This window comes from Gallus gallus, chromosome Z (assembly GCF_016699485.2).
Source record: "Gallus gallus isolate bGalGal1 chromosome Z, bGalGal1.mat.broiler.GRCg7b, whole genome shotgun sequence".
Taxonomy (NCBI): Eukaryota; Metazoa; Chordata; class Aves; order Galliformes; family Phasianidae; genus Gallus; species Gallus gallus.
The window spans coordinates 40,801,350-40,818,393 of record NC_052572.1 but is presented as its reverse complement, the minus strand read 5'-3'; the positions used below and the strand labels follow the sequence as shown (position 1 = coordinate 40,818,393).

General features: G+C 40.0%; 1 protein-coding gene across 2 annotated transcripts in view; it reads left to right on the top strand.

Moving 5' to 3' along the window:
* Window positions 1-3,539: 3,539 nt before the first annotated feature.
* Window positions 3,540-17,044, top strand: part of SLC28A3 (solute carrier family 28 member 3) — a 43,392-nt gene continuing 29,887 nt past the window's right edge. Inside the window, exons 1-4 of one of the 2 annotated variants that reach the window (XM_040656460.2) lie at window positions 3,540-3,632; window positions 3,736-3,796; window positions 10,118-10,219; window positions 16,133-16,215. In XM_040656460.2, the coding sequence (XP_040512394.1) occupies window positions 3,740-3,796; window positions 10,118-10,219; window positions 16,133-16,215 (242 nt within the window). In that variant the 5' untranslated portion in view covers window positions 3,540-3,632; window positions 3,736-3,739. Of the gene's footprint in view, window positions 3,633-3,662; window positions 3,797-10,117; window positions 10,220-16,132; window positions 16,216-17,044 lie in introns of those variants that run through there. The other variant, XM_015280378.3, reaches the window with a different exon arrangement.

Here is a 17,044-nt window from a genome sequence, read left to right as displayed (position 1 = left end):
GCTTGGAATATTTTTTTTACTCTTAGGAATAGTTCCAAGTTTGGCATCTCAGAAGACAGGAAAAAAAGGGAGATAGGTGAAATGGTGTTATGTTGGAGCCTCCAGCCTCCAACATAGGTTTCATTTTACCTGACAAAACTGGTCCACCAACAGTGCTGCAATGCTGAAGCACCTGCAGCTGCCCTACAAATGTGCCCTAGGCCAAAACCTCCCCAAACAGTCTAACTCAACCTCTTATCAGGATGATAACAGCTTTTGCTGTGTTAAGAGCAGTGTGCTAACAGTGGAATTTAGCTACTGTTGGCGTCTTCATCTCATCAGCCTCCATAAAGGCTTGAACTTCTAAAAAGCTATTAAATATTGAAAAGAACTTTTTAAATGGCACCTCTCCCTTCCCAGGCATCAGGAGTTTTGTTTGTTTGTTTGTTTGTTTGTTTGTTTTTAAATCCCCAGAGTTCTAACTGAGCAAACACATTGACCTTGGCTGGTGTAGTATTTTACATCCCTTTCTCTTCTGAAACATATTTTACTTCTACTCTGCATCTGGTCAAAAAGTGTGAAGCACACGAATATGGAAAATACCAGAATATGTTTTATCATATTTAAGTATTTCAGGAATATTTGTAGGAAAGGTTCTCTCTTTCTTTTAAAAAGTTTCAATGTTCCTACATCTTTTAAGTTGCCTTCAGCATCCAAGAGATGACCTTTAACAGGATCATACCGGGTGTTCCCATTACATTAAGCTGAGAGACACTATGTTTTCTCTAGTACATCTAGAGAACCAATACAAGAGAGATTTAGCTCAGTCACTTCAAGTAAATAGGTTATATTCAAACCCATTTGTCTTCAAGACTTGATGTCCACACTGGGCTCATTTGCTATTCCAGTAGACATGTGGAATATCTATTAAAAACTACAGCAAATACTCATTCTGTTTCAAATTCATTCATCACATTGACCTTGCGATGGCATTAAATCAAGACTGCTAACAAAGATCTATGAGGAAAACCTCATACACACTCCCACCAAAGGACAAGTGAGTAAGTAATTTGCCCCAAAATAACTTGCATTGTTGTGGTTATACAGCCTTATTAAAAATCTTTTTCTACTTCCTCTTGAAAGCACACACAACTCATGTCCTTTTGCAGGCCTAGTTAGATGTATTAGATGAAAAATACTTCTCATAGTGGTATGCTGTATGAAGAGTATTGTACTTGAAGAAAAATACTTTGGGTATGGTACATTCCAGTCCTTTTTTCCCTACTAAATTTATTACGATAGTAAGAAGGCTCTGAGGCTAGAGGACTGGAAGCTGGGGGTTCTGGTCTGAGCAGTAAATTAGGGCACAATCCAGAGCTTAGTTGTGCTGAAAACATAAGCCTGTTGAACTAAGACTAAGTGAAAATAGGTGGAACAATACAACGATTTAAAAAAATGAGATAGGGCATTCTTTTTGTATAGATCGCAAGGGTAAATCTTCCACCAGGTGTTGAGATAAAAGAAGTTTGAAGATGCCTTGCAAATAAGATCATTTACACAGAGGCTTGCAAATGAGATGCCCTTGCTCACAAGTTGAGAAGCTTGCAAATTCCTTTCCACTCGGTCTGTACACTCCCACCAAATGAAGTTTTAGTTACAAAAGTCTACAGACAATTTGAATTTATGAACCGTGGATTTACTACGCAGACCTAATAGATCACATACAAGTGAGAACATGTATATATTAGGCACACCAGGAAGTCTGTAACCTCTGAGAACTTCAGTCAGTGAGGAAACGATGAAAGGACAGTGCAATCAGGAATTTAGGATGAAAGGGCATATGCAAAGTCCAATACTTTGAGACCTCAGAGGCCTATGTTCCAGTGGACTCTCCCTTTATGTGAATAAAAAAAGGTCCTTTGTCTCTTTTTGGGAAAAAAATAAATGAGCAAGCCTACCTTGAACAGAAATTTTCCTAACATATGTTGGGAATATGTCCTACCATATGTTTAACTACATGGTGCTTTGTCCAAAGGTACACTTTGCTTTCAGTATCCTGTGAGTTTGCTAACATAAAATATAATTTGAAGGAATAAACTTTGCACTGAAATGATCAAGCCATTGTCATCCGGACACTCTTTCAATGAAAAAGAACCAGTTTTAAAGATGATTTAATGTGTTGCCAGAAGAGGAACAACAGCACAAAGCGCTTGTGCATTGATCTAGATACTACTGTAGGACTTTCTTCCAACTGTGCAAGTGTAGACTCCAGATTTTAGTACTAAAGAGTCTGGATCTGAAAATGACTCAGTTCCACATTTCTTCTGTCATCTTCCTTGTGATAGTAAAAGCATTTCCAAAACTAGCAGGGGGATGGAAGGCAGGAAGGAAGAGAGAAACAGCTGAGGTATGCAGTAATCAGTGGGCCATTATATCAAACTTGTTAAAGAGTTTAGCAGCTATTTTCGTTGCCAAAGAGTGTGCAAACAGAAAGAGGCAATTAGTCACAGAAATTGCTCTATTCACAAAGTATATACAAATAGGAACAAGCACTTATTTAAAAACCTGAGACATCAAAAGATTCTTAATTATATATTCTTTTTTTCCATGTTTGAACAGGGAAAAAACTATTCATCTTTTTAAGCAATAGTTAGATCCAAAGACTATATACCGCAAATATGATTTATAGTATAAATAAAACATATTTAGATTATTCCTCAGAAAGATGCACCACCTTATTTTTCGCACAATTCTGCTTTCCCATGCTAGTCGATCGTATCTTTATTCCTAAAACAGGACATAATTTTTTGCTCTTTCACAGGAAGAGAAAAAACACATAACATTTTCAATTTTCAAGGAGAAATCATGAATTCAGGAAGCTAACAAGTACCTAAAATATGTTGTTGTACTTTGAAGAAAGAGAATTTTTTTGTTTTCTTTAAAGTCAAAAATATATTCATTCAAATTTTTTCAGAGATTTGTTTCAGTAAAAGAGCTATTTTCAGTAAATTTGCAGAGAACTAACTGTAAATGAGAAGTCCAGACAAATAAAAATAAGTTTAGGAGATCTAATTAACTGTTCTAGGAACATAACTTCTCCATACAGGAAATGATCTCGAAAACATGTAATAAGAAATTCTCTATTTAAAGGTGAATAATGTTACGACAGATAACCAAATGATCCTGTGTCATAAGATTTGGCATGCTAACTAAAAATGCGTAACAGATATCTGTTGAAGGTGTGAGAATTTCTCCTTTTCTGTTTGTTTTTGTTGTTTCTGTTGTAGATGAAATATTTAATGACTATGAAAATAGAACCATGATAACCCCACAGAAATGGTTATTTAAAATAGCTTTAAAAAAGGGGGGGAGAGGGAGGGGGACAAAAACTGTACTGACGTCATAAAGATCTGAGTGGAGAAAATTTTCCATTCACTATCTGCTTCCCCAAGCAAGAACCCAAGTGAATGCATGACATGCCACAGAGATATCTACCTTTCAGAGCATGAAGAAAACCTCCCTTCCTTTCTCAAGAAACATCGAATTCAACCTCCCACACTGGCCAAAAGAGGCCGTCCACGGGAGAGAGAAGGTGGAGCTAGAAGTGAGCAAGTGCAACCTGAGAATCCATCCATTTAATTAGTCTTCAGGAGGTAATCACAGACCCTGTGGATGGATTAACCAGATGCTGGCTGCTGTTGCCCTGTGCTACAAGTAGATTTCAACACTCATCCAAAACTCTTGTGTCCATGCTAGGTACATGGAGCTGAAGGAGACCACTCGTGATCACTCGGGAGTGCACAATTTGACCTTCCAGGTAAGCAAGGTTTCCTTTGTTCTGTGGGGAAAGCACTTAGAACAACGAACAAAGCTTACTTCAGTCCCTGAACAAACATTCTGCACGTTCTGCACTGAAATCTTGCCAAAATATATGGCTTTTATACAAAAAGGCAGAGCTGCAATTGACACAGGCTTCTCTTGCTCCCTCTGTTAGCTGGTATATTGGTATCTTTGAGAAGCCTTCTGACTTGGTAATATTTGATAACCTAACAGGTCTCAGGACTAACTCAACCAGTTTTCCTCTTGTACCAGTGCTGCTTTTTTCCTGAGGATGCCTGATTTAGAGTTGTGCTGAAAAGATCAGTGTTACGCAGCAGACAGCAAAGCAACGTACATTAATAACATGAGAAAAATATTCATATAATCAGAGCAGGGCATATCTTTCTTCCACATGTAATATAAGTGTAATTGTATGTTTTGCTCCAGAGAAGAATGCAGAGTGGAGGTAAGGAGTCAACACAGAAGGTTCTGCATATCATGTGGATGAGGGAATGTTAACAGCCATTTTAAAAATGCAGATTTCAAAAGCAGAAGCACATTTAGTGTTAGTTCTTGTTTCTCAGTGCTTGGCATTCTTGCACTGTCATAGGAATATCAGAGTGGGAATAAACAGAAACTTGTGAATCCACAGCCAGGCCAGTTCACTGTCCTTTGTTTCTGAAAGTAGAACAGACAAGGGAAAAGTTGTAGCTCTGAAGACTGCTCTGATGCCAAAACATTCCTTGCTCTTTCCCTGCAGTCTTCAATCCCTGCACTGTCTCAGGGCGCAGCTAATAGGAAGGGCAGCATGCTGTGGGCATTAATATCTGCCAACAGTATCCAGTACAGAAAAACATTTGTGGATGCTAAATATGATATAGCACCAGTGACATGCCCACATTTTATACTAATAAATATTCATTGGGCTATATGATACACACACACAAGAGGTTGATTTGATAACATGCCAATTGAGGAACATCTGGGATGTAAGGGAGCTAGGGGCAAGTCCCTACTCCCATCAGTAGTCAATAATTCTAAGTGGGACTGCTTCAAGAGGAGAGAGAGTGATAACTCTTAAAACACGATAACCTGGCAGTCAGGGCATTCTCCTGGGTAATCACAGTGCCCTCATCGCATCTCTGCTTCAGAGCAGGTAGACGAACAATGTGAACCTGAGTGTCTCTCAGTTTAAATGGTTGAGGTAATGGAGAGCATCATCCTGGCTTCATTTTCATATAAAGCGGGGGCCTGGACCAGCTTCCAAAACCTGTGTGTAGAAACCCATGGAGGATAGGAGTCCCTCCATAGGTGCAGAAGCTCAGTGCCAAGTGCTCTTGAGCTTCCCAAACCCCAAATCACTACATTCCTCAGCAGTCTCTGTGGAATACAGAAGAGTGACTCTGGTAAATCTCTGCTATGTGCACCTACCTCACCTGGGCAATGCACAAGTAACTCAGATGCCTCCTGTCCTTCTCACAGCAGAAGTTTGCAAGAGCTTGGAAATCTCTGACTTACATAACCCAAGTGCCGAATTACTGAGACCATCCATTAGTGAATCCTGGGCCTTGAGTCACATTTTCTGGTGATTTGGATTTTGTTTGGTTTTTTATTGTTTTTTCTTTTTCCCTTATTTTGGACACCAGAAGGAGTAAATGCTTACGTTGTTTATCTCTGTCTCAACATGTGACTCACACTGAAGAAAATAAGACAGAGAAGGATAGGTAACTACTCTCTACATTAATCCACAATAATGTCATAATAAACAGAAACACTAGCATATCCCTTGCTTTCAGTCTGGGTCAGTTTACTTTTCCAATAGCACCAGCTGGAAGATCATCATCATCTTAGAATCATAGAAAGATTTGGGTTAGAAGGGACTTAGTTCCAACCCTCTTGCTATAGAAAGGAACACCTCTCACTAGATTAGGTTCACTGCAGCTGCCCTAAGGATTTCATACTGATAGGCCTAGAAATGCTAATAGTAGCCTTAAAAATTGGATTTTATATACCTAGTTTGTGGTTTATCCTACATTTGAGATGCAAAGGTTTTACTTAGTTCTGATGATTCAGATCTCTGCTAATGGTGACGTTAAACAAAGAGTCATAAATTCCTCAAGGAACAGTAAGAGCTGGCTCATACAAAGAAAAGGTAGGTGAGACAAAAAAAAAAAAAAAAAAAAAAAAAAAAACAAAAAAAACACCCTCCTGACTCATGGAGGAACTTAGAGTTAAAAAATAAACTAAATACAATGCAAAGAGCAGATTGCAGCCAGTAAATATTTATTGTTCATTGGCCTTTGATTGACGGTGTTAAGATGCATTAAGCTGTCAGAACCGGTTCCTGTAGCCTTGTACATCATGCTTTCAAGAAGCTTACCCGAGGAGAGATCCCTCTTATAACTGCATTTATTGATGCTGCATAAGTACATTGGTACTTCCATGACATAGGAAGCTTTTATAATCCATTCCATTCAAGCACATATCCTTACAGTTTATCTTAAAAAAAAAATGCCTTTTATTTATCACTGCATTTATTGCTATTCTCCAAAGTTTCCTGAACATTTTTGTGTCCTTGGTTAATGAAGAGTACACAAACCACTAAATATTTCCATTTCGTGGACGTCATTGTTTAAATTTTCCTTGGAAATTATGAAGACACCACCATCAGACCCAGGCAGGAAAGTATATGATGTTTTCCCACATTTTTCAAACTTTCTTTTCAAAGCTATGTTTGTTTTAACAAAAATATACTTAGAAGTTATCCTACTATGATATGCTGCTCTGTTCCTTGCAAGAAATAGTGAAAGTTGGTCATACCTGTTGGTCTTTTGTGCTCAGGTAAAGCCTGTAGGATTTTTGTCCTGGTCAAACTCTTTGTGTTCTTGTTTACTACAATGCCACAACTGGAGTGGCCATACACACCTTGTCATCTTCTCAAGAATGTGAAGATGTTTTTCCCTCTGACACTTTTTCTACATTTTGCTTTCTCTTTCTTATACACTTAATTGTTCTAATTCTTTTTTATGGCTGCCGCTTGTGCCAGTCTATCGTTATAACTTGTTCATCCAGCATTTCAAGATGCCATTCAACTGCCCTACTCAAGGCAGACAACGTGAGCTTTTAAAGAAAACTCTAACATACTCAGAGGTCGATGAGCTTAATTTACAACCCATTTCAACACGTGAACACTGTGATTATTGATTAGAAATGTTTCCCCTCGGTATTTAAGGTTCATTTTCTATCTTTCACAGTGGTGACACTGGCTAATCAAAAACAGTTCACAAGGGCAGGGAGAGGGAAAGCTCAGGCGAATGTCCTTAAATTGCACTGAATGCTAAAAGAATAGCAAAAGTTTGAGCTGTAAACTTAGGCGGTTTTGTTTCAATTTACTGAAAACAATCCATGAAATCCACCTAATCCAAATAAAAACATTTGCTTCTGAAGGATCTCTTTTGCACCGAGTTCTTTAAGCACTCTGATTCTAATCTCAGAAGCTAATTTAATGATCCACCTTGAAATGCAAAACAGTTAAAGCAAGTGCCTTGGACACGCTGACGGCCAATCTGTTGTAATCACTAATTGGCAGGGTGGAAAACCATCTGGAGTGGGCGCAGTTTTTAAAAGTGCAATCGAAATCGAGTTTGTTTGAGCTCTTTCTGGGAACTACACTCCCTGGAAAATCAAGGAGGAGATAGGAAGGCAGCTCAAAGAATGTAGCTATTCAAAAGGCTTGGTGAGCGAACAGCTCATCTGAGGAGCAGAATGCTGATGCTGAAAGAGCACATTGCATATAAGTACAAGAAAAATCCATGCTTTTGCTATTTAATCAAACGTTCTGCAAGTGGGGAACTCCAACCAGGAAGGTTCGGCAGAATGTGAAATCTGTGTGATACTGGTCATAATTGCTACTATTCAAAGTACATAGACCAAATCTGTAACCTTTTCTGTGTATGCTACCGGAAAGAGGATTTTTCACATTCAACTTACAGTAACTTGTTTTTAACTTCCTGCTTCCTTGTGCCGCTGTATATGCAGTTAACTCAGAAATGGCCGGCATTTTCTCCTGTTTTCTGTTACAATGTTTTATTCTGCAGACTTTACTGGGGAAGTGGATGGAAGGAAACACAAGCGAATGAAGCAGATGCTTCTCTGTTTGTGATGGGTACTCAGGCAGCAATCTAGAGCAGCTGTTGAGAAACACACACACTGGTTGATACTTAGTGGAAGATTTTCTTCTGTAAACTAAAAATACTCTGAAAAGTAGGGGGGGGGAGGGGAGGAATATGGTGGAGTTTTTGGTTGGTTGGTTGGTTGGTTGGTTTTGTCACTTGAATATTGCTCTTCTGATAAGAAATTTGGTTAATTCTTTTTCTTCAAGGCCTAGGGTCAAAAAATATTAAAATAACATGCTTTTTCACCAGATAGGATAACACAATTTAAAATGGGAAGGAGGAAAGACAATTATTTGCCAGTACATTAAAACTGCTCGGTTTCATGGGACTCATTCAAAGACTGTTCTCAGTCTGTTACTAAACCTCTCTGACTTAATCTTGCAATCAATAGTAATTGATCAGTTCCTAGTAAATTTGGAATATGCCAGAAATATGGTGTGATCTGTTGAAGTGAGCACTTCTTATGCTTGTAGAAAGTAATACGTTGCTATCATTCCATGAGCACATTATTTAGAGTTTCAGCAATGACGTCATCTACTATATTGCTCATACATTCATATATTTTAATCACTCTAAAAATAAAACTCTTATGTAACTGTTGTGGTTGAGAACAGGGTTGTACAAAGCAACTTCAAGAGGTTTTTTCAACACAAATTATTCTGTGCATCTTGTCTGAAGACAGCAATAAACACACTTCCTGTTTTTCATGTGTTCTTGAGCAAAAATCCTAAGAAATCTCTGCCTTTTCTTGCTCTCAGTAACAAATGCTGAAATCTTCAGGGAGAACGCTGTCCTTTGTGATTGTCAATTACAGAACTGAATTGCTTCAGCTTCAGTATTCTATGTAGAATCTCCTATGTATTAAATTTAATTCCCACAGTAAAGCATTGCTTTTGCTATTTTTGAACTGAGTGTTCTCTCGTTTTGAAATGAGTAGGGAGTGTTCAGGAGAGACCTTAAGCACGGGCTGCTGGGCTAGCCATAGGAAACGTTTAAAACAGCATAGTTAGAAGACAGACAAGTAACAGAGTTGCTCTTTTAAAAACAAACACTGCTCTTCAAAGGGAATGCAAAGATACTCTTTTCAAGAGAAGGAATGGAAATTGTGTATTGGCATTTGGTTTATCAAGGCCGCAGCAGACGAACTGGCAGTTTTTGTGATGCCTTCCTCTTCTCTCAGTTCTAGAAATGCTTTTACTGACACTTCTGTGAAGTTAGAGCATCTTTAAGAAAATCACATTACTGAAATGTGTTCTGGGTGCTTTTAAACTCATGTTTCTGCTAAAAGGCAAAATTTATTTATATAGAATTATTATTCATTTTTGCCTTTATCATAGTTCACTATGATTAAGCTTATTTTGTATTGTTCATCTGAAAGCATTTATTTTCTTAGAAGACTAAATGTAGGTAATTTACTATTTTTTACCATATTAAAGACATGCATCATAGAATAGAACACAGCGAAATGACTGTTTTATAGAAAGAAAGGGGGTGGGGGGGGGGAAGAAAGAAAAAAAAAAGGAGAGGGAAAGAAGGAAAGAAAAAGAAAGAAGGAAACAAGAAAACTCAGCTTCAAAATAAAAATGTGTAGAAATAGTGGAACTTGTAACAACTGACAGAAAAGTACAGCCAATTAGTACATACTAATAAAAGGCATACCACAGAGAGCTAATGTAGTAAAGCCAACTGCTGCCTTTAAAGACACTCCTGAGTTTTATTTCAGAAGCAACTGAAATACATGTTAAAACACTGTACACATACGACATGCATGCATTAAAAGACAGCACTGGCTTGAAGAAAAGATGCTAACAGCTTGGGAAAGACCCAAATGAGCCATTTTGTTGTAATGGGGAGAATGGACACATCTTTGTTAGTGTGTTAAGCAAGTTCTGAAGCAAAGAGTAGAAAATGCTGCTCTAGGTCGAGAAAACAGCAGATTGACACTAGCTGAGCTCTGTGATCAGCACAGCTTTGTGTAGAAGTGCAAGGACATGAACACATGCATTTTGTAGACTGAGTTTTGGGCTCTTCTGTACCAGTAAAGTGAAGCATGGAAGCTCAGGAATCACAGAATAAAATCAACATAAGAAAGGGTCTTGCTTTTGATCTGAATTGACCCTATTTCTGGTCTTGCTGTATCCCAGAATGACAATGAAGACATTGGCATTGTAAATCAGGAAGATCTTCGAGACAGTTCACAGAGAATCAAGAATTCAGAACATGAGAAAAATGTACATACTAATCAGGTATGCATCTAACTTTTTATTATTATTATTATTGACAGGTGAAAAAAATGCAGTTTTTAGAACAGTCTGATGTAAACTCATTAACAGCAAATTCAATTTAAGTAGCTTATAACATATCCAAGACAGATAGTTTAACAAACTATGGATTTGATTTAAAACTTGTAAGCTAACAGGAAAGCCAATTTTGTTCTCTGAAATATATTAAGGAAAAAAAAAACACAGAAAATTAACAGAACGCGTCGGGTTCTAGAAAACAAAGTTTTCTAGTATCACAGTGGCTTAATGCAAGATGGAAAACAGGTATCAGAAATGGTGTTCAGAGGAAATCTTGTTGATAAAGAGTTGATACAGAAGTATTTTCTCCTGAAAAGTTGAAAACAGGGGATCTGGAAACATTGTTTGTTATTGATGCTGTCTTTCAGTCAGGACACAGATATTATCAAATATCACTGCATCCAACATGGGAAATTTTAGGAAAAAACACAATATGGAGGCAACAGCTTTGGCTTGTGACTGACCAAAGAGAGAAAAAAAGAGAATACAGTACAAAAACAATACGAATATTTTGATTTTTTCTGACTGTCAGTTTGTCTAAATCCACATAGTGAGTAGCTAACTACAAAGGTAGGAGACATTTTTAAACAGAACTTTTTTTTTTCCCAACAATAGATATTTTCTAGTATCATCTATTAGTTTTCACACTCATACCAAGAAATAAACTGTTGCCCTGAATTCTTGGTAAATACTTTATATACATACACATTCCTGTTTTGTGATATCTACTTAACAAATTTGATGATGGCATCTGAAGTCACATGTAAGAAATAGAGCTTTCCCGGTGTTGAATTTTCCTTTCTTTCTTTCAATGAGTTTTGCATACGAACAGAGGCAGAAAAGTCATGTTGCCAAAGAAATGACTCCGCTTTCCTCCTGCCTGTCAAAGCTGAAGCGATTCTAGATTTGTAATGATGGAAGGGATCACCCATATTATTCCAGTACACAGAGCTGCAAACTGGACTGGGATGTGAGATCCTAGCAGACAATGTCTGTATCTGCCTCTTCAAAAAATCAAGAAGGAGAGCATCCAAGAATGGAATAAAATAACTTTCACGAAAACTGCTTAAAAACCAAGAAAAGTAGTGACAGCCAATGAAAGCTCTATTTCTGTAAGTCACTCTGAAAGTGATGCCTTCTATTTATGTGGTGGCACTTGAAGAATGATCAGTCTTCAGTCCCACTAACAGAAAAATGGGAAGCTTTATGCATGTGCAGAATTTTGGAAGTCATATGAGCCTAAAAAAATGTATATATTCGATCAGATCCTTGAGTGACTGTCCCTGGAATTGTTCAAGAAACATGTAGATGTTGTGCTAGGGGATGACATGGTTTAGTGGGGAAATGCTGGTGGTAGGTAGATGGTTGGACTGGATAATCTTGGAGGTCTTTTCCAACCTTGGTGATTCTGTGATTCTGTTTATTTCCATGGAAACTACAACAGCTACAAAGTGCACAGTAAATATGTTGGATAAAGGAAATTCTGAACTACAAAACACTATTTCTCTACATAGTCACCGCCATTGGCTATGCATTTTTTCCACTAATGAACAAGAGCCTGCATGCTGCACTTGTAAATATCTGCACCAGTGGAAGTGAACCACTGTTTAACAACTGCTACAATGGCATCATTGCTAGGAAAATGTTGTCTACACAGCCCATCTTTCGGTGGTTTGAAGAAATGGAAGTCTGAAGATGACAAGTCCAAACAGTATGGTGGGAGTGATAGGTTAGTCCAACGAACATTGGCAATGTGCTTCATGATGCTTCAACTGATATGGGGCCTGGCATTATCACATTGCAAGAGAAAAGTTGTCTTCTTCTCTGGACTGACCGTGGAAGTTTGAGCCTTCCACTTATCTAGGATCACAATGTAGTGACCAGTGTTGGTGGCTTGTCTGGGTTCCAGGAAATCCAGAAAGATCACCTCTTTCCTATACCAGAACACAGTGCACATCACTTTACCCACTGAGACCTGTCTTGAACTTTTTCTTTGATTGGGAATTCACGTCGCCGCTCTTCCCTCAGGCTGCCATTTGAACTCATAGTGGTGACAGTACATCTTGTCACTGGTGATTATGTGATTCAGGAAATTGTCACCTTGTACTGGTCCTATAGGACCTACCAAACTTGCATACAGTGTTCTTTCTGTTCCTGTGTTCCCATCTGTGGGACCTACCTGGCATAAATGTTGCGATATTCCAAAGCTGCTGCCATCATTTCCAAGGCAGTGAAGCCAATATTCAGCTTTGTACACAGTTCCCTGATTGTAATTCACTGATTTGTGCAGATGAGTTGGTGGAGACTCCCTTCATTTTGTGCTGTGACAGCTCTGCATGGCTACCTGGAACATGGCTTGTCTTTCACATCTCTGACACCACTACTGAAACTCACCACCCACTGACTCACTGAGCTCACATCCACTGTTTGGTCTCCTTAGACGTTCAGTAAATATTGATGAATGTCAGTGGGTGCAATATGTTCTGCGTGCAGGAATTTAATGACACACCTTCATATACACTTCCATGTCAGATGCCATATTCTCAGAGTGCCCCTCTGCTGCCATCTGCAATAACATGTAACAAAATATTGGTGGGAAGGTTCAGCCTCTGCTGCCATACCACCACCATCTTCCTCTGTCATCATGGGTCAACATGAAAAATAAACAAACAAGGCTTTACTTTCAGAACAGCCCTTATAAAATCAAAGAAACTAGTTTCCCACTGAAACAGTTCAGCTGACAGTGTTCAGTCAGTACTTTGTGCAAACATACCAGAGATGCACATATCTACAAAGATTCATAAACATACCATGTCTTTGTAGAGAAAAGAGCTTATATGGCAGCTTTGGAGCAAATTGGAACAGGCTTTCTATGCCCCTGGTGGCAGAAGTCTACGTCCTTCACATAGGCCTTGAGTTAACCACAACAAGGAGCTCCACCTCCCCAAATCTGGCATTATGTTTGGCCAAACTAAAAAGAAGGAAAGGGTTTGGATCCATTCGCTCTTTCCCTTGTGCCTCTGCACAGAGTTAGCCACAATATAACTTTTGATTTCAGATCTTCTTTTTAATACTTATACAAGACAGTATTTATGACAATAAGGATTAACATAATATTCTGGATCTGTTAAAATACCTTGGAAACAATGTAAAAAGATGGACTGATACTTTTTATAAAACTAAAAATCACTGAATTAAAAAAAAAAAAAAAAAAGGTGATATTCTCAAGATGAATATTTGAAAACAATCTTTCCCAGCTTTCACTGCCTCGAATCTTTATTGCACCAGTGTATTTCATGGATTTAAAGAACCGTGGTGCAGGTGGTGGGTGATACAGCGGAGCTCCTGGCCTTAGAATGACACAGCAGCACGGGGGAAAGGAACAGGAAAGTACAGTTTGACTTTGGCCACATGTGAAGCAGATGTGTCAAGGACAGTGGTGGAGAGAAAAGAGGGAGGTGTGGGACACTGCTATCACTTGTAGCCAGAGGCACGGACACAGTGCCATAAGGAGCACAGTTACCTACAAAATTGGAAGCATAGCTCTTCAACACAGAAGGAATCCACTCCTGATTTATAAGGTGGGCCTGAGATTTTTCTCCCTACAGATTCAAAACCTTGTGAGAACCTGAAGTTAAGCCCAGAAAAAAAATGATATTTCTATAGCCTCTGCACTCACTGTCCCTTCAGGAAGAAGTCAACTTTTTGCAGCTGCTGTGAGAACTGCTCCCACTTACCAGAAAAACAGCAATTCAGCAGGTGGCAGGATCTGCATTTTCAGATTTACTTTATTTCACAGTAGATACCAAAGAAAGAAAGAAAGAAATCAAGCGTATGGAAAATATGTCCATACCTTAGAGCACAGCTTTGTATTGCTTCACAACATCTGCACTGCTGTGGGATTTGTTACAGGGGAGTGAATAGCAGTTTCCATGCATGTTTCCATGTCTCCTACATGACATTTTAATCACTGGCCACACGTCCATCCTTTATCAGCTCTGTCCATGAGATTTTCTTGCCTGATGCTAATGGAGGACTCACCAGAACTCTCAGTGGAATGGCAAAATCCCAGCGTGGGCAGAAGAGCCATTCTGAAGGCAGGGTCATGCTCCAGGGCATACGCTGATATACAAAAATCAGCTTGGGGAACAGGGCTGCTATAAACATTTGCAACAAAGAAAAGTTGAACTCACTCACAGGCCAGGCCTGCAGGGACATTTCCTCCCTAGAGAATATAGACATTGCCCAGTACAGGCCATTCTGCACCCAGAAACACAGTGTTTGCCTTTGTGGAAGTTTCCAGACACCATGGAGCACACAACCTGTCATGTTGCTCAGGATGGGTGTTAAAGCCAGCAGGCAGGAGGGCAGCCAGGCCACATGGCATTCAGTTGCTGTTCTGCCTTTGAATGCCAAGGAGCCCAGCAACAACTGGTGCCTGGGTGCCAGTCCCGCCTTAGTCCCTACTATGAACACCAAGGTACATACAGGTGGGATGGGCACCTGGTGAGCCTCTGAGTGGCACCAAGCCAGTTCCCAGAGGCATCTGAGAAGCCACATGCCTCCCAGACACTGCGAGTGTGACAGAGCTGAGTGCATGCTGCAGCATTGGAACAAAGCTCCCTACCATTTTGGTAGATGTGGATGGATGGCTGACCCAGGGAGGTCATGTTTATCTCCCCGTGGGTAACTGAGAGCAAAACAGCCGCTATGGATCACTGTCTCACACAGAACAACGATGGGAGTAGGTGAAAGGAAAGTGGAGCTGTGATAGAGATCGCTGTGCCAGGTGCTGTGAGACAAGCTGCAAGCAACCGTGTTATGAGAACTGTGCCTTGTTGTACTTAGCATGCTATTTGTACCGCTCTATATAAATGGCTGTGTGCAGTTATTAAATGGCTTGGCTACTAGTAACCAGATTGGTGTGTGGCCTCGTCATGCTGCGCCTCAGCTGAATATTGCTCTCCAGGGGACTTGGACAAGTCGCTTGATGACAGGCAGAGAAATGGGAACAAACCAGAACACACAAGTGCACAAAATGAGATGAAAAGAGGAGCTTTATAGTGTTCCTGATAAGAAACTGACTTGTTAGACTGCATATAAACATATATAGTACAAGGTAAGATTAGAAATCTAAAGCGAGCAATGAGGTACAGGAGGAAACATCACAATTTCCCTGACAAGGGAAGATTCAGGTATGAACCAGAAGCAGATTATGGATTTTATGCTATGCCTGCTGGCTGCAGTGAAATATGCTTCTGGGTGAAGGCAAGGTGTCAGCACAAGCACCTGTTTTTACAAACCACATGAACCCAGCACCCTGCTCTCCTGCCCGCAGGCCCAGTGCCAGCCTGTGCCCAGCCCACAGGCCATGCCAGGAGCAAAGCACAGCCAGCAGGAAGGGAAAGGTGCAGATACTGGGTGTGTCCCTGTGGAAAAGATCACATTGTGGTTGTAAGTGCTGAGTGAGTTGGTGTGTAGGCAGCTATACAGTCCCCACCTGTAGCATTCACTCTTCAGTAGATATGCAGAGCTGCTTTATATGGGTGCCTATTTAGCTCCAAATAACACTAGAAGGTGTTTTCTTTTTCCTTTATTTTCTCTTTCAAAATCATGTGCAAGTCTTGCGAAAGTTTGTAACTCAAAACACTCATGAGTTGGCAGTCACAGCTTAACTGCCTTATTTGCCTACTAGTTATCACAGTGTTGGTGGCAGACAGGAGAACTGTAGCTGTGCACTCAGTGCGGAAGGGGAAAGTCTTGGGACTGTTTCGGCCACCCATTGGTATCTTTGTTTTTCACATGTTACTTAACAAGCGTGCATCCGTCTTACAGTGTTGGTACTGATCTGTTTTCCAGGAGGATGAATTCATCAATATTGAGAGTGATCTGCATGAAAATAAACATGACTCAGCAGATGACGAGAAACTACGCTTAAGAGGGTAATGTCTTCTGGATGGGCAGATAATCCACTCACTTCATCACAGCCTAAGCAGTCAGCTGCCAGTGTTCCAGCTTCTGGAGCAAGACCTCAAAATGTTGCTGCCATACCCTTGTGCAGTGCAGACCTTTGTACCACAATTTGAATGATACAGAAATACATTGTTTTTAAAATCACTTTGCCTTTCAGCCAAAATGCATGTGAAATTATGATTCTAAAGTCTTGCAAACTGCATCACTGAGGTGATTGTCCCCCTCTACTCTGCCCTCGTGAGGCTCCAGCTGAAGTACTGCATCCAGGTCTTGGGCCCCCAACACAGGAAAGATGTGGAGCTGTTGGTGAGGGTCCAGAGGAGGGCCACGAAGATGGTCCAAAGGCTGGAGCACCTCTCCTATGAAGACAGGCTGATGGAGATGGGCTTGTTCAGCCTGGAAAAGAAAAAGCTGTGGGGAGACCTCATTGTTCCCTTCCAATATTTAAAGGGAGATTATAAACTAGAGAGAAATCAAGTTTTTGCAAGGGTAGATAATGACAGGACAAGGGGGAATAGTTTTAAACTAAAGGAGGGGAGATTTAGGCTAGATGTCGGGAAAGTTTTTTACTGAGAGAGTGGTGAGGTGCTGGAACAGGCTGCCCAGGAGGTTGTGGATGCCCTGTCCCTGAAAGTGTTTAAGACCAGGTTGGATGGGGCCCAGGGCAGTCTGATCTAGTCCTTGATTTGGTGGCTGGCAACCATGCGTGTGGCAGGGGGGTTGCAACTTGATGATCCCTGAGGGCTCTTCTAACCCAAGCCATTCTACAATTCTAATTAATTAAAGGAGCAATTTTTT